At 37.7% G+C, this 23,302-nt stretch overlaps 1 protein-coding gene across 9 annotated transcripts in view; it reads left to right on the forward strand.

Moving 5' to 3' along the window:
* The window catches only part of TENM3 (teneurin transmembrane protein 3), a 3,393,579-nt gene that overhangs the window by 3,264,935 nt on the left and 105,342 nt on the right, over positions 1 to 23,302 (forward strand). For all 9 annotated transcript variants that reach the window (XM_072622672.1, XM_072622671.1, XM_072622669.1 and 6 more), the window contains one exon: positions 21,491 to 21,637. In XM_072622672.1, the coding sequence (XP_072478773.1) occupies positions 21,491 to 21,637 (147 nt within the window). The remainder of the gene's footprint in view (positions 1 to 21,490; positions 21,638 to 23,302) is intronic.

Here is a 23,302-nt window from a genome sequence, read left to right on the forward strand (position 1 = left end):
TCTCCATGGACTTGGACATCTTCCATCATCCTCTTCTCCTGGATATTCACTCCTCTTGGTTTTTATAATGCTGCTGTCTCCTGGTTCTCCTTTCTGTCTGACTTCTCAGGATCCTTTGCTGTCTGTGTATCGAGATCACGCCTATGCACCACAGGTGTCTTCTAAGGCTGTGTCCTGAGCCTTATTCTCTTCTGCCTCTATATCATCTTGCTTGGTGACCTTACTGGCTCCCATGGGTTCAGTTATTTCTATGTATATGATTCCTATGTCTATATTTTGAGCTCTTACCATTCTCCTGAGCTCTATCATCTTGTCATTGACTACCTCTTGGATGTCTTGAACTGGATATCCCATGAGAATTTCAAACTCAATACATCCAAATCAGAATTCATTGTATTCCCCCACAAAGCCCTCCCATCTTCCAAATGTCCATATTAGTGCCCAGAGTACCACCATCCCCTCAATAATCCAGGTTTGAGACCTCACTACCATCATCTACTCTTCACATGTACTCATCCCACATAGGTAATCTATTACTAAATCTTATCATTTCCCCCTTTACAAAATTTCTTATTTAAGTCTCGTTCTCTTAACCAACACAAGCCACCACTCTCAGGGAGGTCCTTAGGAAGTTAAGTCAGCAAGAGGTTAAAAAGTACCTTAATATTAAGTATTAACTTATTAAGTACCTTGGCTGTGGGCCAAGGGCTAGACTAGGCACTGGGTATACAAAGAAGGACTAAAGCAAAAACAAAACAAACAACCAAACCACAGCTCCTGTTTTCAAGGTACTCACAACTTCACACATGGACAATTGTAGCAGCAATGGTCTCTCTGCCTCATCTTTCCCAACTCTAGACTGTCCTCCTCTTAGCTGTCAAATTTATCTCCCTAAAACTCAAGTCTGACCCTCTGACCTCCCCACTCAATAAACTGCAGTGGTTCCCTATTACCTCCAGGATCAAATATAATCTCTTCTTTTTGACCTTTAAAGCCCTTCATAATCTCATCCTATTCCTATCCTTCAGTATGCCTCTGTGTCTTCTGCAAGTGACACTGGCCCTCTTGCTTTACTTTGAAAATGGTACCCTGAGTGTTTTTTTTTTTTTTTTACTGGTTTTCTTCTATGCCTGGACCTTCTCTGCCTCCTGGCTTCCTTCAAGTCTCAGCTGAAGTCTCACCTTCTGCAGTAAAACTTTTCCCAGTCTTTCTTAATGCTAGGACCTTCTCTCTGAGACTACCCCAATTTATGCTGAATATATCTTATTTGTATATGGTTGTTTGTTTGCATGTTATCTCTCCTGTTAGGTTAAGAGCTCCTTGAAAGCAGGGGCTGGGTTTTTTTGGGGGGGGGAGTGTCTTTCTTTGCTAGCACATAGTAGGTGCTAAATAAATACTTTATTGACCTACTGTCTGCCTGACTCAGCTGCCAAAGAGATTTTCCCAAAGTACCACCAGCCTGCATCAGGAGGAGGGCATCAGCCCAGGTCGGAAACACTAGGTCAAAGCTTTTGTGCTGATCAGCAGGAAGATCAGGCCCATGAGTGACTACCATTCTCTAGCTTGGGTAAGATAAAGAAACCCAGTCTCAAAACAAAACAAACAAAGAGATGGCAATTTCTGCACCACATAAGCTGTAGCAGTTTGTTAGGACCTTTGGACCATGTTAGCTATTGCTGGCACAGCAACCATTTGTATTGATCGTTAACACAACCAGAGGAGATGAATGAAACATCCTACTGCCCATGCTTTCCAGCTGTTGATATATAATCTCTTTGTTTTGGAACTCCTTAATGTATCTTGTTGTTGTGTTTGGTTTTGAAATAGAAAGATATTATTTATCTTTCGACATTTCCCAGTTCTAATTTAAAGAAAATGGAAAACACAGTCTTCCTAAATGCCTGAAAAGCTCTTTTAAATGAGCCATGATCTCAGAAGCAGGCCTCTGTTTACCCTGGACTATTGATGATAAATACAAGAAAATGTTGCCACAAGTTACTGATTTTAATTGCCCCCCTATCATTTGGAGTAGATGCCGTGTTTCATGAGCCATGGTTTGCTAAATATCTTCAAACGTTAAAGAATAGATGCAGTTGTAAGTAAAGTAAATCAGTTGTTTTCTGTGGTGTTTATTTGTCAGATGAACTGTCCGTAGTTATTCCTGGTATGTGTTTGATTGAGCACACACACACATACACATATGTGTGTGTGTAATTGTGTATATGTATATGTATACACAAACACACACACACACACACATATATATATAACCATGAATTTTGAGTCATTTGTACAAATGTAGCTCATGAAAAAATGACTTAATACAACAGAGTTACAGATGGTAGTACCTTTCTCTTATGCCCATTATCAATCTTGGTGTTACAACGAATAAGCCATTTTTTAAATGATAAAAACTCTCCTAATGCAGCCAGTGTAACCATCAAAAGTATCACCTGGTAGTAGAGAATATGAGATCCCTCCTGTTTCCAAATTCTGTCTCATAAAATGGACTTCAAAGGTTTCCACAAACAATGTGAAAGAAAGAGTTGATGTGCAGAATCTGGTTAGGTGTCAAATGTTATTGAACATTTCTTTCTAATTTTGTCTTTTATAATAAGGGGGGAAATGAAGTAGATAACATAAATGGTACTTTGAAAGTCACTGTTTCAACAGAACTCTTGAATAGAGGCTTCAGGACAAAATCACACAAGGCCAGGGACCCAAACCCCTTTCATAAAGCACTTCTAAACTGAAGGTTGCCCCATTTATAACAAATGGCTCCCTTGCCACAGAAAACTCCTGAATGGCCAGATATTCCATTTAGGCTGTTTGATAATTATATCGACAGATTGATGAACTTGAATATTTTGGTCTCCTCGCATGTGAAATCTTTGGAAGCTAGACCGTTTGCAAAGTAGGAAACCAATAGAAGGCACAAAACCTTTTTTTAAAATTTGATCTCATTTCTTCTACTATCACTTTCATTTCTGAAAATGTTCTTTCCTTCGCCCCTATCAAGATCAATCAATCTCCTTGTAACAAAGAATATAAAAACCAAAAACATTTAACCAGCACATTTAGTCTGACCATATATGCAATTTTCCACATTAGTAATCTCCTACTTCTGCACAGGGAGTAAGATTTATTTTCTTTTTTTCTTTTTACTTTTTAAAAACTATATTGTCTATATTTTGGGAGGGGAATAAACCTGGTCATCATAATTGTACAGAATTTAGTCTTTTTTTCTTCCCATCTACATTATTATAATCATTGTCTATATTGCTTTCCCAGTTCTCCTTAATTTGTTAGCATCATCTCATATAAGATTTTTTCTGAATAATTTAGATTCATCATTTATTATAATACAATAATATTCCAATGCCTTCCTATGCCATAATTTGTATAGTCATTCTACAGAAATAGGCATCTTCTTAGTTACTGGTTCTTTACTGCAACAAAAAATACTGTTAGAAGTATTTTAGTGTATATAGAATGCCTCTTTTCTCATAAACTTTCTGTTGGTATGAACCTAGCAGTGGGATCTCTGGGCAAAAGAGTATGAACATTTTAGTCACTTTCTTCACCTAATTCCACCCTGAATGGTTGGACCAGTTCACAGCTCTACCAACAGTACTGTTAGTTTGCATGTCTTTCCACAGCCTCGGTAACATAATTATTTCCCATCTTTTGTAATCTTTGCTCATTTACTAAATGCAAAATGCTGATGTATACATATATAGAGGAGTCAGGCGCATTCAGTTTTTACTTAAGTCAGATTTGGAGAAAAGGTGAATTTTATCTTCCTCTCCGTATGGTGACTCATTCAGTATAAGATCAGCCTCAGGAACAGGCTATTATTGTGAAGTAATGTTCCTAGAATCATAGAACATCAGTGTTGGAAGAGACCTTACAGAATATCTGACTCCTTCCTTAGTTCAGATGGAGAAACTCAGATGCAGAGATGATGAGCCTTGCCCAAGGCCTCAAAGTCAGTAAATGATAATGTTAACCCAGTTCTCACAACTCCAAGCTCCGGACTCTTTCTATCTCACATTGATTACATATTCCTTTCTGAGTGACAAAGATGCTTTTCCTACTCCCGATATTCTTTCTCTCCACTTTGTAGGGGTTTGGGCTTCACTAAATCCTGGTGGACAGTTTTCCACAGTTCCAATTAATAGTTATATCAAGTATCCAAAAGTAGCATTCCTTCCATTTCTTAGCAGGTTATTCATATGACTTAAATTCAGTAGGATTTTATTTCAGTTTCTCTCTGTGCATGTATAGGGTGTGAGCGGATGGACCTAGGTATACCATAATAAATATACTCTCTTACATGTTTTGTAGTGGAAGGTAAATAGATCTGCTGGTGCCTCTTTATGAAAACTTTAAATTTATAATTAAATCTAAGATCATTTTGTCTAAAAGTGCCAGCCAGTTAAGTTTTATTATTTTTTGTTGCAAATTCAAGTTACCATTTCTATAGTAACTCAAAAATTCAAGTTCTAGCCCTCTAGTTCAATTTCCTTTAGGGACGGAAGAATCAGAAAATTTCAGAATTGGAAGAGAACCCAGAGATTATTGAGTCTGACCTATAACTGACCAATGAAACCTACAACAACTTGCCCTTACAGAAAGTCTTCCAGCTTCCACTGGAAGACTTTGTTGATAGGGAATATATCTCTTCTCAAGGCAATCAGTTCTACTTGGGACAAGTTTAACTGTTAGGAAGCTTTTCCTCATTCGAAGCCAAAATCTATTTCTCTATAACTACCAGAAGAATTGGGAGCATTTCAAAAGAATCCTATTCAGTCAAATATGCCTTCTCACAACTACATACAGATGTATTCAGTAGCAGAATTTTTATCTTTGTTGTTTCTTGGATCTGACAAGCTGAAAATAGCATTTTTCCCCCTAAAAAGGCTTCGTTTCCATTCAACTATTTTTTTCTTAATATAACTCTGGTTATAGTTTTAGTATAAATAATAACTATTTTCTTTTCATTTAACTTTCTTTTCCACAGACAGCTGTATCTTGAACAGTCTCACCTCCCCCCCATTAGCTTATGTCCCTGTTGGTCTCAATGACACTTCTTTTTTGAGTAGCTTTTGGGTGGGGACAGAGGAGAGTCTGTCTGAAATGAGACTTAATGGGCATGTGCCTTGGATAAATTAAGGAACTGTCAAAAGAAACCTATAGACATGAATACTTTGCCAGCTGCTTTTTCCATTAAACTCTGTTAACTGAATGAAATTAGTAAATAATTGTGTTGGTGGGGACGTACTATATCCAAGCTGTAGTATAATGTCTTCCTTTTGCAACAGGGCTTAATTTTTTTTCTATACACCAAATTAGTTTTTAGGGTAATCTACATTGCAAATTGGCCGATTTGCATGAGAACTATGCCTACTTGTTCTGATTTGTCAACACCTCTTTTTTAAAAAGTCTTTAGCATTAAGCATGGGTGGGTAAGACCATCTGCTTAGGGACGTTGCCTGCAGCTCCATCACTTAACACATGAGACAGGTTACAGCTGTTTAATTGTTATGATGTTGAATGATTCTCATTCTATCCAAAATTAATATTTATATATGTATGCATAGAAAGCATGTGGTTAAACATAAGTGATCTAATTGTGAATTAATGTCATTAGGCATTCATTAATTAATCCCCACGGGAACAATGAAGGGAGAAATATGGCTTTTCACATACAACTCAACCCTCAGCTATTAAGATAAGTCCCCAACAGTCGTTATTGTATATGAGGATAAAACAGTCCATGGTAATAATACACTGGCATAAGCTGGTGTGGTTGCTTACACAGGCTACTGTAGGACACATGCAGGTACAGTCTTCTGTGATCAGAGATGCTGTGCCTTAACCATTGCTAATTCCATTGTAATACCTACCATTGGATTCTGAAAAAGAGCCGTGAGAGCCTACAATAATGATGAAAATAAAAATAACTCACATTTATAAAAGGTTTCATGTTTTCAAGGTGTTAGATCTGCACAGGAAACCAAAGAAATGGGAAGGACAGATATTACTAACTGTACATTACAGATGAGGAAACTGAGACTTAGCGAGATAGAATAACTCTCTGGGGGTCACTCACACTGTCGAGTCCAGAAAAACGATTTAATCTCCCAAATCAGTGCCCTGTTCTGTAGGTGCCCAGTATAAAAGTCATGGTACAACAGGTCCTACATTATGAATTTCTCTGTGAAAAACACTAGCGTTATCCACAGAATCTCCACATGGCCCAGGATAGGTGAGTGTGTTCATTTCTGATTTTGGACACGCATAAATATTTGTACTTCACAACTTGAAAGAGCTAGGATTACATTGTGATTGAACAGGTCCAAGGATCCTTAACCATTTTGTATCATAAACCCCTTTATCAGTCTGTAGAAGAATCTGGACCCTTTGCAGAATAATGTTTTTTAAATATATAAAATAAACTGTCAGCCTTCCCTCTCTCCAAAGTCCCCTGCAAATAATGTTATCATCTCCCTGATGTCATGTTCCTCTTCCAGAACGAAGGACAAACACAACAAAATAAAATGCATAGAATTACAGAGGAAATCAATTACATTGAAATGTAGTTCTCAAAATATGCAAAGTTCCAAGATCATGGACCCTGACATCTATTCATGGATCCCGTGGAGGTGGTCTTGAACTCCAGGTTAAAAACGCTTGGCATTCGTATTCCAGCTATTAATGCAGATTACAACTTCTGCTTACCTTGGTAGACCCTCTTTATGATTTTGTTGTGGCTGGGGGGAAGAAAGTTTTAAAAAATTACAAACTACCCAGTCTTAAGGTAATTAGCTTTTGCAAAGTTTGTTAAGCCAATCCTCAATAATCATTTATTAAGCTCCTGTCCCTGGAACCATACCTAAAGCTTTTCTAGCATGGTAGTTTTGACCTGTAGGACCAGGAGAAGGTTGAACTCCATTGCCATGGTACCACTAAACCACTCAAGGGGCAGCTAGGTGGTGCAGTGGATAGAGCACCAGTGCAGGAGTCAGGAGGACCTGAGTTCAAATCTCACCTTAGAGACTTGACACTCACTAGCTGGGTGTATCACTAGCTTGGGCAGGTCACTTAACTCCAATTGCCTCATCCTGGGTCATCTCCAGTCATCTTGATGAATATCTGGTCACTAGATTCAGATGGCTGTGGAGGACAAGTGAGGCTGGTGACCTGCAAAGCCCTGCCTCACTCAAAACAAAGTCAAGGGCAAGTCATTATTTCTCTGATGGCATGGTCTTCTTTGGCAATGAAGGACGAACACACTAAGCCAACTCATATTAATCTTACTCTTGTCTAGACTGTGGGTTCCCTCTCCCCTCAGACCTTCTCCTTTACCTTATGGAGACTAACCATACACAGAAGTAAATTTGCTAAAATGTGCAACATCTGCTCAGGCTTCTTGAGCACTCATGTCCTCATAGGACTGCATAGGAGGGCACAAGACTTCATACATTCAGCACTCAATCTCTCCAGGCTTCTTTGGGGCTCCTTAGCTCCAAGAACCACCTAAAACACCATGACCACTGAGAGTTGTAAACATTTGTACACAGCCTGTCACACTGCCTTGCTGCTTCCGTTTTCTGTCTCCCTTTTCCTTGTGTTCATCTCCTCTATATTCTCAGTCTTACTGAATCTAACTTCTGCTCCCACACACTCATCACAGTAACCATGGTCCACTAGCATCAACTGAGTCATGCCTCAGCTTCCTTTCCCATGTTGCTGTCTGACTTTAAGATCCCAGGGTCATTGTGTGCCAGGTAGAAGCTGAATATGAAAAGAGACAGTTACAGTACTTTTGAAAAAATATTTTATCTAACTTGCTTGAATAAATCTCGCTCATTAATCAGCCTAACATATATGCCTCAGTTCCTATATCCTGCATTAAAGTACTATGCTGCTACCTAATTATGCCAGGGAGGTGACCCTGTGTTCGTGGAGACTAACCTGTCAGAGCATAAGTTCTAGAGGGTCCTTACTAAGCTGAAAAGTTTCAGGTATGAGCCCAGTGATGGACAGTATTTCCGGTCTTTGAGAATCAGCCTGGATAAATTTAGAAGAGTTCATCACAACTTTGGCCTGAGGGTGAAGAATTTTTCAACCTTCTCAAATACTAGCTCCTAAATTACAGAGGTTGTGAACCCCCCTCCAGCACTTACTAGCTATGTGACTTTGGTGAAATAATTTAATTTCCCTGGACACTAATTTCCCCATCTATAAAATGAAGGAATTTAAACTAGGACCCTTCCATCTCTTAACTCTTTAATCCTATGTAGATAGTATGTTGTAGTATTAGAGTGATGGTTTTGCAGTCAGAAAACCTGAATCCAATCCTTGCTCAGCCACTGGATAACTGTGTGACTTTGCACAATTTAACTTTCTTCCATATCCTCAGTTTATAAAATGATGGGATTGAGCTAGGTGATGACCCACCCCATAAGGTTTCAGTCTAAAATCCTAAGATCAGTGTTGGTGCAGGAAATAGTGACACAGATGAAATTACAAAGCATCTTTATTCCATGAAACTGTTTTTTGTTGTTGTTGTTTTCGTTCTCCCAAAATGAAAAACCACATTGCACAAACTTGCATGGGTTTTTGCCAAGTCATTAAGCACTTGTTATGTTCCAGGCACTTGATAAATGCTGGAAATAAAAATCCAAACAATAAAGATCACCCCTGACCTCAAAGAACTTCCATTCGAATGGAAGAAGACAATTTATGAAATGGAGCTAAAGGTGTGGGGACTGGGGAGAGGAGCGAAGAATAAAGGAGGGAGGGAGCATGGTGGTGAAATTAATTGAATGAGTAGTGGAGCTGGGAAAGGAGTGAAGGAGTGAGCATGGCTCTTTGGGGCATTTAGTCAAAAATGGATGTTCCAGGGGGAATTCACTAATATCAGAGCTCCAGAGCCCCTATGGGGGATGGATCTTTCAGGGCAAGAAGAATGCTGAGAAGAAGACATTCTCCAAGGCTGGAAGGCTACTGGGACATGGTAGAAAAGTGCAGAGTCAGGAGAGAGCCAGGAAAGAAATGAGGGCTTTTGTAAGAACAGGAATGATTTTCCTTACAAAAAATGAAAGATGTGCCAACTGGAAGCCATCCTTCCCAGTATGAGAACATCATGCTTTGCTCCCCAAGGAAACTTCTCATTGGAAAATCTCATTATGCTGCAAGATTGAATCTGTCTGGTACTCGCATCTCGTGAGCATCCTCTTTCCTACGGGCTCAGTTTTTCTTTTTCCCATCAGCCACACTGCTTTTGGACATTTTTGGAAATTTCTCCATATTACTCTCCTCTCCTGCCCCATGGGGTACTTTCTTCTCCCTTTCCCTCCTCCTCCCCCCCATCCAGCCTCCCTTTCCTTTTCAGCTTCCTCTTTTTTTTTAATTGTCTTCTATTAGATTATAAACTCCTTGAGGGCAAAGCCTGTCTTTGTTTTTACCCTTGGTCCTTAGCATTGTGCCAAGCACATAGGAGGCACTTAATAAGTGCTTATTGATTGATTATAAGACTCCTGGCAAAGAGAGTGAGGCCCAGAGAATTTGCCCTAAAGTTTTCTTGGTCATAGGGAATTCTAAATTAGTAACTGAAAGTTGCACATCTTGCTTACTATCCAAAAAGGGCTTCTTGCTTTCTCATTAGATTAAAGCTGAAAGGGACCTTATAGAGGCCATCTAACCCAATCTTCCCCAGATCATACAGATTAGGGAAACTGAGACCCAGAGAAGTAAAGGGATTTATGACATGTCGCAGAGTGCAGATTTAAATGCAGGCCCTCTGAGTCTACATCCAAAATTTTTCCCCTGTTCCATGAGTCCCTACAGTTTAAGCTGGAGCCTCTATCTGCCATCACAGACTAGGCTGATGATTTGATTTGATAATTATAATAAAGTGTGTGTATGTGCATGTACAAGCCAGTGGGTTAACAGCAATAAAAGTAATTGATATTCACTCTAGGAAAACTACTCATTGCCCTCCCATAGTTCTGTCTCGTTGTTCAATCATTTTCAGTTGTGTCCGACTTTTCATGACCCCATTTAGGGTTTTCTTGGCAAAGATACCAGTGTGGTTTCCCATTTCCTTCTCCAACTCATTTTACAGATGAGGAAACTGAGGCAAACAGGGTTAAGTGACTTGCCCAAGGTCACACAGCTAGTAAGTGTCAGAGGTTAGATTTAAACTCACGAAGATGAGTCTTTCCGACTCCAAGACTGGTGCTCTATCCACTGTGCCATATCAGAAAATTAAACATATGTGGATCACAGAACTTCTCCAAGTTTTAATTTCCTCATCCTTAAAATAGAAATAACAATTCTTTCACTACCTATTGAAAGAATTTTTGTGAAGAAAATACTACACAAACATTAAAGTTTTGTAGAAATGTTATTCTTACTGTTACGTTAATACTAAATATCATTACTCTTCTAAAAATGCTTCTGTTCAGTTTTCTGTCGGTGAACATTAATTGAATGCCACCTGTATACACACAATCATCACAACAACTCTTAGATCTTAAGCAGCATCTCAGAAAGGAAGCAGAGAAGGTTAGTACCTCATTTGAGAATGAGAGGCAACTTTAATAGTCATTGGAGATTACAGAGCAGAGACAAATCTACTCAAAATAACTAAGCTTTGGAAACAACTACTTCTCTGCTTCCCCAGGGCAAGTTATACTTTATTCCAGGGTTAAGCAAATAGATTATTGATTTTCATTCATTATTTTCCAGTTACTATAAAGAGATTGTCAGGCTAGGGGGAAGAATTACGGGGCTAGTAAATTGCATGTCTATACATACAGTGTTAGCTTGGCTTATAAACATGTCCCAGGTATTAGTTTTTCTAAATGGACGTTTTCAGTTGTATTTGTAGACAAGGAAATTGTCCCTTCGTTCTTGATCAAATCAGGAGGTCTCTGGTTTCCTGTAGATACATTTGTGAGGGCAAAAAATTCACTTAAAGCATTTTCTATAGCTATGGTGCTTTTTTTTTTCAAACATCTGAGATTTCTGAAGATTTATTTATATTCAGCATAAGAAGGATTGATATTATATTTTAGCTTACTTGGTTAGCTTAATTCCCAGATCAGGGATGGCACATGTTTTTCCGTCTAGCAAAATGAAATCAAAAGTTTTTTCTCAGATTTATTAAATAGTATATGACCATATACCAAAATATGAGAAATCTAAATGATGTGTGCACTTTCTACCTGCAGAATATGCCGCAAAATTAAGGTGTCACATTAATAGCAATCTCCTTGACATTGTACATACACACCTCTCCATTATGTGAAACTCACCAGTAAAGTGAAACCATTATTTATAGCCCTGTATACATTCCTACCGTCAGAATACCCAGTCTTATGGAATATGTCAAATATTAACTTCAACAGATAGTTGCACATGTTTTGCTTCATATGCTGCCTTCCACCCCTCCCCCAACAACTGCTACCATTTTAATGTTCAGCTGAGCTGTTCTCAGAGCAGGGAAGGCTTGGTTTCTAGGGCCTCCTCAGATTCATGCAGTCAATGACCCTGGGCAAATCACATGACTTTTAAGTGTTCTAGGCAAATGTCCAAGACTGGAAGAGGTAAAGGAGGTATCAATCTGCCTTGATAGAGGGAGTTTCCTCACCTGGGAGTTCCCTATAACCAATGAAATTAGAGATCTAGTCCCTCTTCCATTCCCTATCTGTCTTCCCAGTCAAAGTATGAGTTGGAATTTTTGGCAGAGTTCATTCACAAAGTATAGCTCATCATTTCAGATTATGTTGGTTTAATAATTTTCCCTATGGAAAACTCTTCTTTGGATGAGTACATTCATTGAAGGTAAAATTATGTCAAGATATTTTTCTTCCAAAATTACAAACTGAAAAAAAAAAGTGTTTCAACTTGCCAGGAAAAGTTTGTAGAAACAGGTTTAAATGAATTTAATGGTAGTTTGGTGAGCAACTTATCAAACAAGTCTTCTCACTGATATCAGTTAAGAAATAAATATTTTACTGAACTGCAAACTCCATAAGGGAAAACTCCAAGTCCTATTCATCTTTCCATTTTGGCACAGTCCCCTACATGTGGAAGACACTCAATAAGTATTTTTACACAAAGAAAAAAAAGAAAGAAGTATTTCACAGGTGAGGGACTCTCTTTGTTCTAATTTTGTAACACTTCATATTTATCCTTTATTCTTCTTTGATTTGTATCCTATTTATCTGTGTACATCTTCCTCCTACTAGACTGTATATTGGCAGAGTTTGTTATCTTTCTTTTCTCCTCCTCTAGTTTCTAGCACAATGCATTGTACACAATAAGTCCTTCATAGATAAAATTTAGTCCAACAGGAATTTTTTTCAGATATGGTTATTTTTTTTATATCACCTTCATTTCTTAATATCTCTCTCTGTATTTCTCCTGAAAGTCATCCTTTGTAATAAAAGATAAAAAAGAGAAGGAAAAAGGCAATGAATAACCAATATATCAACAGAGTCTGAAAGTATATGCAGCTGTTCCATACTCACTGTTCCCAATTTCCGCAAAGAAGGGAAGGCAATATATTTTCTTTTTCTTTTCAGAGTCAAGCTTGGTTATTACTTAATTACAAAGTGTCCAGTTTAATTTTTTTGGTTATCGTTCCTCCATTTACAATGCTGTAATCATTATATACGTATGTGCAATATATATATACATATATATGTATGTAGGTATTTTGTTTTCCTGGTTCTCCTTACTTCCTTCTTCATCAGTTCATATAAGCCTTCCCATGCTTCTCTATGTTCCTTATGGTCACAATTCCTTACAACATAGTAATATTATATTACATTCATGTACCAAAAATTGTTTTTCTATTTTTCTATTCTCTATTTTCTATTTTTCTATTCTCCACCAATAGACATTTGTTAATCTACTTACTAAGCACCCATTACATGAATATTATTAAGCACCCTAAACAAAGACAAAAGCCAAAGCACTCCCTGCTTTTAAGGCATTTGTATTCATTTTTGAAAATGCTGTTTAAATAACCAACTTCTTTCCACAATGACACATCATTCTTGTTATCATATACAAATTAAATTGACTCTCCCAAATAGAACAGATGGAAAATTTTACCCTAACCTTAGAAGGAATATTATGATGAGTGTGAACATATTTAAAGGGTCTGGATAAACTAATAAGAATATGAAATTGTTTTACAGTATTTAAAATTATGTGACTGCTATAATCCTTTATGACAGGGTAATCAGTAATAAAACAGTGCAGTGAGCACCAATTAAGGAACATCGAATCAATGGGTATGCTGCTCATGCTGATTTAAACAGGGGCTGATTAGAATAAATGAGTTTAATATATACTTATTTGCAGACTGTTGCTTTTCTGTCATACCACAGGAACTTGTACATGAATTATCTAAGAACAATACCTACTTAGATCTTTAATGAGATACTAATGGGAATCATTTTTTTCAAATTTCATATTATATAGCATGATGAAACATACAATGCTAAATAAAAGTCTCCCCTTTCTCCCCTTGAAGGGCTCTGTGGCAACAGTCATGTTGAAAGATGCTCGATTTCTGTTATGAGCTCAGCTGATTGACTTGCCTGCTTCTGAAGATGGGTATCTTAGAATTTATTGTAGCAATTATCCTGAGAGCTATTACTAGTGTTGTAGGATTGGTGTGTGTTTACTTCTGTGGATCCTAACACCCAGGAGCCAATTCAGGAGACTAGTGAAAATACTATGCTGGTTCACATGCTCCACCCAAACGTAATGTTGGCAGTGGGGACAGCACACGGTCATTCGTAACCAGGAACATCAGCAACCATCTATCCCCTGCCAAACCATTTGGATGGCTCCATCATGACCTGAGTACACAGCACTGACATGTTTTGCATCAGCTTCTTCCATGGGTTTATGCAAGTGTTATTTTGTTTTTTGGGTTGCTTTTTTTTTTAAGGATAGGGTAGTGGGAGGGGAACCAGTAATTGTCCCGATTACACAACTTCAGAGATCATCCTTTTTTTCCGAAATACGTTTGGTCTTTTAACTTCACTTTAAATCTTTGGCATGCCGACCCAGCAACAGCTCTTTGTGCCATGTTCCTAAATCAACTGAAATGACTTTTCATCTCTTGTTTTCATTTACTCCCTTGCTAAATCTTTTCATTTCCCTGGTTTTATTCTTCAGCTTTATGGTCTTAATCGTTGCTTTTTTTACCTCCCAGAGGGTTAGCTTTTCAGAACTTGTTTGTATCTTTATAAAAGTGGCCTGACTTTACTGAAAACACCCCAGCCGGAAGGCTGGCTTGTATTAACCTGTTTGTATTTCGGGTTAGTTTGGTTTTCCAGCTCACAGACTGGTTATTCCCTCCAAACTCATGTTGAATTTAGTCTTTTTTCCACATTTTCAACTTGATTTGTTAATTGACTGTGTGGTCACCATCCAACCAGTACAAAAATAGATGATACAGTTTGATCTATCTCACAAATATTTAATTCTGACTGCTTTAGCAAAATGTAGAGTAAACCAGGGAGGGTTTTATAATGGGTTGTGGTTTACATTTGTTGCTTTTCCATAAGGTGGTCTCTGGGCAGAGATTTTTAAAAATATTTTTTCCCAAAGCCACAGCCAAATATACAAAATGGTAGAGCACCAGGAGTGTGTTTGCCCTTTGGGTACTGGCCAGCTCCCTTATACCAGAAATGTTTGGCAAAGCAACAAGAAGACCCAGAGACCTAATGGCCCTGAGATGTTGAGGGCAAATGGAAAGTTAGGCAGCTACACTGATGAGACAAGAGAACGAGAAACATTTTTCTTTTTTTACTGCCTGAAAAAAGACCAAACCATGCCTGGGCTTTGTAAGAGAAGAATGAAAATGGATACAAAAGCACTGTTATATAGGACCATCCTTGAAGTATTAGAAATTTTTGTCTTAGTAATGCTAGAAGTACAAGGAAGCTAAGTTATGGGTTGTTTAGATAATATTTAATTGTGTAAGGTTTTTGTGAGGTGTTTTTCTTCTAAGCACCAGATGCTACATTTATTGGCTCTTGCAGTTACAGACCATCCTCTCCCCCATCCCCAGAATGGGGATCTCCAGTGAATCAGAGTGGTTTACAGCCCCCAGGGTGATTGCTCCAATTTTTCATGTTTATAAGGAGGGTTGTGTGCTGAAAATATTCTAAAGTCAGGAAGCTATAACTCAAAATGAGCTGTATCATTTAAAACATGGGGGTCTTCGTTGAGATTTTAAAACTTATCCAGCCAACCTTCCTCAAAGGAAGACACCTACTCCTGTTAGCATTACTGAAAGCCTTCTCAACAGAAGGTGGTAAACACTTTTTAGTTTATAAGAAAGTCTCTTTAGTTAGTTAGTTGTTTTTCTAAAGACTAGATCTCTTCATTTTGCCCAGGCTGGAATTACAGAGACTTTTCATAGACCTGATCCTAGTACTGATTGATCAATATCATCCAGTTTTGACTTAGGCCATTTCATTCCTTCTTAGGCAACCTGGTGCTCCCTACCTACACCCTGGGTGGGAAAAAGGGAGCAACATTTCCTTATTGTTGCAGAACTTAGTGCAGAAACCTGATCTGTATAGCCCATTCCAGTCAGAACTCCTGAGCTCAGGAGATCCACTATCCTCAGCCTCCCTGGTAACTGGGATTACAGGCATGGACCACCTCATCTAGCTTAATTGCTTTGCCTCACGGAAACAAAGAGATCTATTTCTTCTGATTAGTGTAAATCACAGTTACTCAGACTGAAATAAGGGATCTGAATTCAGGCCTCCTTTGTTGTCAAATCTTATTAGACTTAAAACATGAATGCCTTAATTTTCTTATCTTTAATGGAAATTAATAATGGTTTTCATTTTTCATTCTTTCTATAAAGAACATTTCTAATGAAAAAAATTGCTTAATCTTTTCAAAAGAAAGTGTTGTTCAAATATAAATTTCTTTCAGACCAGGTACAATATTATGCTTCTATAACATTGGTGTAGCAATATATTTGTTGTCACAAAGGGAAAGATCCTTTTTTAGTGTCAAGTAAAATGTGCTTTGCCTTTTCCAAGGTGATTTTTTGGGAAACTTATTGTGCATTTTTGCAAATGTGTTGATTCTATTAATTTTTAATATACTGTATATTTTATGATTACTGTTCCTAATGGTTTCCTAAAATACACATTCTTTTTCTTTATTATTTCCTCTGATGCTTTATATAATTTTTTTATCATTGCCTTTATCATCTTAAGTAATTATATTTATCATGTGCAACTCAGCCTGCTTTTAACTTTGTCATTATCCTCAACCTGTCTCGCAATAACACAATCAGAAATTTTTCTCCACCAAAATCAAAATGACATTATCCTCTTCTCCTTCCTGATTTTAAGCTGCCTACTAATGGTCAACAGTATCTAAAGTACAAATGATGATTCTCAGTGTATTTTTCACACTGCCATTATTTTTTCTTGTAATTAAATTTTTACGTTTGCCTAACATTTTTCTAACACCTGTACTGATGTTATTTTATATTTTAATGTCATTCTGCTATCTACTTAAAAATGCATTTTATGGTCTAACTCTATTGAGAGGATCATGCCATACCCAGCACAATTTCTTCTTCTCTAACTTCCACCCTGACACAGCCTCTAATAATTTGGCCCATTGTTTTAATTGTCTATGCCTACTCAGGCCAGTAGAGTGATAGCAGATTACTCTTCCCTAAAAAACTGTTCATCAGAATCAGGATTGTTATACAGAATTTATGCTGGTTGAATTGTCTAAACTGCCTGACCTGAAAATAAAATAAATCTTGGCTTATTCACCGTAAAGAACATTCAACAACCAAACACGATAATGCCTTGTGAAAGTGGCTTAGAATCTTGCTAGTTTAGTTGAAATTAAAGGTTCCCCAAAGTTATATTTTAATGTAAAAAACTAAGCATGGTTGTGTTATGGCACTTCTGTATGAGAAGGTATAAAGAAAGGAATTCTCTACAGATAATCATGTCTTCAATGACAACTATATCAAATGGAAGAGACTGCAGGTCTGCCTCACTTATTGAAACTGTACATGTTTTTGCAGTGTTTTCCTTTATGGAAATTGAATTCTATTTTCTGCTGACTTGCATTTTACAAAAACCAAAATAAAACTGAACAAAAAAGCAACCCTAATCTTTCAGGTTGAAACATATCCATCACCTCCATATTTTCTCCAATCAGTTTGTTAATGAAATGTAAACACACACCTGAAAAATATGGGGTAAAGTGTTTCAAAGTAAGTCATCCTGGTTTTTCTATACATATTAGACCATAGGTTTTTAACCTGGGATCCAAGAACTTGTTTGTTTTTAAATATTTTGAGAAGTGTATTTCAATACACTTCAATACAATGTTTCCTTTGTAATTCTACGTACTTTATTTTATGGATTTTAAAAGTTTATTCTTAGAAGGAGTTCAAGACCCAGGGTGGCCATGACCAAAAAAAAAAAAAAAGGTTAAGAATCTCTGCACTGTAGACATGTGCCCATTTCATGTATGTTTATGTTTGTGTGTGTCCGATACATTTGGTCAAACTGTAGCCAAGATTTTCAACCTTACAGTCTCTGCCAATCCAGGTAACTTGGAGATGGAAAATATCTGACTGGGTCAAGTGAAATCACTATTGAAAACATTGTTCAACAGTTCTACCATCAAAACAAAGTAACCAAAGACATTAAAAACAGTAGCTCAAACGTTATTGGAGGACTGTATCAGGTGGCACAGTGGATATGTGCCAAACCTGGAGTCAGGAAGAAATGAGTTCATATCTTGCCTTAGACACCTTCAAGGTAGGTGTCACTTTGCTGTGCGAGTTACTTAATTTGTCTTCCAGACTCATCTTCCTCATTTGAAAAATGATATTATTGGCTTCCAAAATTCCTTCCAGTTACAGATCTGTAATCCTGTGAGTCTTTTTTGGGGGGTCAAATCAAAGATATTCAGGGCTTTGGGGGATCCTACGTTGGGTGGCAGCATTGATTAAAGAGATGGGCACATGTGTGTATATGTTTATTGTCCAGAAGAAGCAAAAGCCAAAGTAAGTTGGTAGCAAATAGTTTGGAAGGGAACTGGCACAGATATGAGCATTAGCAAAAGTCCTATTTTTTCCATTTAATTCTTCTTGATAGCCTTAAATGGGCTTCTTGTGACATGAGCTATCACGAGTAACATCCCCCAGATACATTCCCAATGAAAAGTAACTCATGGCATAGCACCATCCAGTTGGAATCTATGCAGCAGTATCCAAGTATTTTTTCATAACATGTTTCAAGTATCTCACTTTCATAAGAAAGTATTTTCCTTGATTTAGCCAGCCATTAAAGTTTGATCTTTTGTTTTAGACATCCCTTTCGTAAGTGTGAATTGCTAAATTCTTCAGGAAGCACCATATTTTGTCTTGATTTAATCAAAGTCAGTGTACAATTAAAATATATGTATGTGTACACACACACACACACACACACACACACACATACATACATACATATATAGGTGGGGGGGGGGGGAGAAATCCAAATCATTTAAAGGTAGCAATGGTTTAACCTGAATCCTTTCCTTTCCTAAAATGCTGAGTTTTTCCTGGAGTGATGACTACATTTGCTGAAAAGTGAATATATTGCACTTTTAGGAGATATGAAGTGCATCTCTGTCGTGTGATGTGAGTCTCATGTCAGCTGCAGCTACTCGATTTGCATGTAAATTCTGAAATTTTCCTTGTCCCATGTGACACTTCTGAAATGTCTGTCTGTTCTTTTCTTTTCTTTTTAATTTCTCAAGCTCACTATTTGGATAAGATAGTTAAAGGTACTGTATATTTGCTCTTTGTTGACATGTCTACACACATGCACACATATACATATATATACATATCTATATATACAGAAAATATGTATATAATATTGCATTAGGTGTGAAAATAGATTGTTTCCATGCATAATTTCATGAATTATAAATCAGGCTCACATTCTGTGAAATGCTTCCCATTTACAGTATGAAGACTTCACTGTCTGTGTCTCACATTAGTAGTAATGAATATCACTAGTTGCATCATTATGTAAATGCGTTAGTTTTCACTGGAATCAAAACTGAAGACAACAGATCATTTGCTATTTTCTCGGTCCTCTTAGTTTCACCATTGGCAATTCAACTTTAAATACTTGGTTAAAAAAATACATGCCGCTTAACTCTCATGTCCCGGCATAAGAAACTATGAAATTGAAATAAGATTTTGATCAATATATGTATATAAATATATATATGGTTATCAAGGAAAAAACTCATTTATCCAGATATCCTGGATTATTTGTTTTACTAAATGTTTGAAGACACATTTACATTTTATATAAAAAGACTGTCGATTGGTTTAATATTGAGATTGGACACATCATAACAAAATGAGGGGCCAGAATAAAACAGCAGATTCTCATGTCTTCAGCTATTGTAAAAACAGATAATTGTAAAAAATATATATTTATATATATGAGATTAAAAACCCTCTTTCCCCTTCTCAGGCTATGTATTTTCTATTCCTTCCTTGTGCTTTTCATTAGAATATGGCAATATTCATGGCAATATCCAGGCTTTCATACAATAACATGTGTGTGCATGCAATCAGCCACTGCACCTCTTTGTCGGTAGGGCAACTAAGTATTTCATTTTCTTCCAAAATAAAACCACCACCAAAAAAAAAGAAAATCCCAACATATTCAGTACAAAAATTAGCCTCTTATACCTATTATATAATTTCTAAATATAGGTGTAACTGCCTAAAAGAAAATAAGCAGCAACATTAATCTCAGCCTGACGTGTTGGCATCTGTAATTTCATTCCTCTTTGCCACACGAGACTTTCAGAACCTCCTTCTTTCTGCTACTACTGACCTTAAGAGACCACAGTGTCTCTGGGAGACATTTCAAGTTATAGAGGAGAATGGGGAGTTGATGAATTAATTCTCTTAAAAGGAGACTTCAGATGTAGAAATCTCTTTAAACAGCTTATCCTAAACAGCATCTGAAATTTTAACTTTGTTGTCAAAACAAGGGCAGCCTTCTAACTGGCAAAGATAATGGAGCGTTTGATGTAATGCCCATTCACTCTCCCCCCCATAAAATAATTAGCAATAATAAATAATACTAACCTGCTGCACCAAATATTTTTATTTCGATCTTGTATAAAGTTATTAACAGCTGTGTTTTCCTAGCAATCTGATTGGTAGCCACTTCTTATTAGGACTTTAGTGCCATTTCTGTCCTTGCTTTTGTCAGTGTCTTATCACACTCATAAGGCTAAGAACACCAGAATCTGCCTGAGTGTCATCCTCATACACGGCTCATGTGGGCTGCATGCCAGATATCATCAATAGGAATTGGCAAAAACTGTTTCTTATTATGTAATGTTAGACTGAGACAATTATAGATTTTGGATATATTAAATTATTTTAATCGTTTCCCAAATTTTCCCTCCTTGCCCATAAAAGCAGACAAGATAGGATATAAAGGTAACAGCACAAAAAGCCTTAGGGAGATTGTCACAAAATATCACTTTCTGCTATCTGTCTTGAAGCACGTCACTACCGTGTTTTTGTTCAGTCTATCAATGTTTTATTGTGGTCCTTTATGGTATTTCATTTTGTCCGTCCTAAGTAATCAAATACGCATAGCTATTACATTGAGTTGGAAATCCCGTTGATCCTGTCCCATCCGTATGCAGCCTGAATCCTGATGTTTGTTAGAATAGATGCTAAAGCTGCTTCACTATTTCCTGGGCTTTGCTTATTATGTGAAAAGGAATGTACTTTGGGCATAAAGTATAGTCATTACAACTGGCCTATACTTTGTGCAGTTATTTAACGCACTGTAATTCCACATGAATATACGGCAACTCTGAGACCAGATAAAATTAACATTCTCTTTGAACATCATTCAGATGCTCATGCCCACTTTCATGCTTTTGAAATGAGAGGGATCTATTTAAAGCAACAAGGTACTTCCAAGAAAGGCTTTTCCTAGCCAGTCACCAATAATGCCCGTGCTTGCCACACATTCAAAATCTCAACTAGGAATGCAGAAATTACCTTGGTTTAGACATCGTTTTACCCTGTGCAGCCAACCTTGTTGCTTTACTAAGGGAAGTAAAGTAAACTTAATTTTGTCTGGCCTGCAGGTATGTAGAGGATTGTGGTGTAGATTTCCATCCCACGCAGGTAAGTGGTGTCTCAAGTGCCAGGCCAATCAAAGATGCCACTTGGTTAAGACCCAGATTCCTTAGGGAATGTTGCTGTTTCTATCCGTGTGCAATTACAGTCCTTGTGCTGTTTATAGAGGCCTGTTCCCAGTAAGTGTCCTTATTTGTTTGTCCAGTTGGGAATTCTGTCCGTGCTTCAATCACTTGTGATGTCCTTCTTTGTCTGTTTGGACAGAGGGCTGCCCTGGTCTGTGCAATAGCAATGGAAGATGTACACTGGACCCAAACGGCTGGCACTGTGTTTGCCAGCCAGGGTGGAGAGGCGCAGGATGTGACGTAGCCATGGAGACTCTGTGCACGGACAGCAAGGACAATGAAGGAGGTAAGATGTCCTGAGCAGGGCGAAGCTGCTGCGTGGCAGCGCAGAGGTTTAAAAAGCTCCAATGGACACAGAGTTGTGTGCTGCTGGCCCATCAGATACGTAGAGATTAAAATCATAGAAGCTGCCAGAATGCTTGGGCTACCTTTGTCTTTTCTTAAATCCAGCATCATTTGGTTTAGAGAAAAACGAAAAAGTAGTTAAAACTAGCTGTCAGTGCTAGGTTTTCCCCATAATCTTTCTTAATTCTCCAGCGTTCCTTTTCCCAATCTGTCTCCCCCAGCCTGGCCTGGCCACTACCCCTTGTATGATAGATTCATTCCCACTTTTTCCTACCATACTTCATGTCCCCCTTTTCTAGGTATTCCTCAACTACCCCTCTTTGTTTTTTTCTACTGACATCACACACTCACTACAGACCAATGCAATCTCCCTTTAAGAGTTTCCTTAAGAATGGGAAAATGTTTAGGTTACAGGGGAATGCATCTCACACACACACACACACACACACACACACACTCACATACATACACACATACACACACACCTTTTTATACTGCTACAATTAGCCCCTTTCTTGTTTCCTCTCTAAGCACCACACAACCAAACAGGTGCATACAAGTATGTCTACAGTTACTGAACAAATTCTCGTTTTTGGAAGATGGTATCAAAGAAGCTGTGTGTAAATAGATGCCAGAAAAAAAATAGCAAGAGTACAGTGGATCAGTCAGCATTTATTGAGGACCTACTAAGTACCAGACACCATCCCAAGCATGTAGGAGGATGTCCCTCTGTGACCTGGGCTCCATATTGAGCTTCTATCATGATTCATGTCTTAGCTGGTGGCTGGTGTGGGTAGGGATCACAGACTTTGTAATCAGAAATCCTGGATTCTTGTCTCACTTCTGGCTCTTTTTACCTAGGTGATATTGACCAGGTCACTTAATGTCTCTAACCCACAGTTTTCTTATTTACAGAGTGAGAAGGTTGAGAGCCCTGAGGCTCTCTTTGCATTCTAAATCTCTGATACTCAATAGCAAAATTCAGAAATATTCGAGGTTGCTCTTAAAAGCAGAAGGAGATCTTGGGAAGATGTCTAATATTTCCTTAAAGGGACACTAACCTTTCTTTAGGTTTCTTTTTTGGGGGAGGGAAAGAGCTGGGCAGAGTGGCAGTGATTATTATCACTAAGGATTCCTGTGGTTGTTTCCATAAATTCCAAAATGGTGGAGAAACAGTGTGGTATGTTGGATAGAGAACTGATCTTAAAGCCTTGAAGACCTGGATTCCAAGTCAGCCTCTTGGCCAAACTGACTTTGTGACCCTGAGCACATCACTTAACCTTTCAATGCCCTAGACAAGTTTCTAAAGTGAAAGGTTTCACAGAAGGTGCATTGGTAGAGGAAATGCATCTAGGAGTTTCTGATACAGATCCAGTCACTCTACCAATCAAAGTCACCATTAGTTTAAGATCTCTCATAAAACTAGAAGAGAATGACCTTTACAAGTTGCGTATGTTTGGTCTTTGACTAGGAAAACATAAAGCAAAGATACCATTTAAACATTAACCAAATTACATCTAATCCTTTCTTTTCTACTTAAGGTTAAATCAACAGTTAAATGAGATTCTTGGTCTTTGATTTAACCAGAAAGTCATTATCAACAGTC

Source organism: Notamacropus eugenii, chromosome 7 (genome assembly GCF_028372415.1).
Source record: "Notamacropus eugenii isolate mMacEug1 chromosome 7, mMacEug1.pri_v2, whole genome shotgun sequence".
NCBI classification, from domain to species: domain Eukaryota; kingdom Metazoa; phylum Chordata; class Mammalia; order Diprotodontia; family Macropodidae; genus Notamacropus; species Notamacropus eugenii.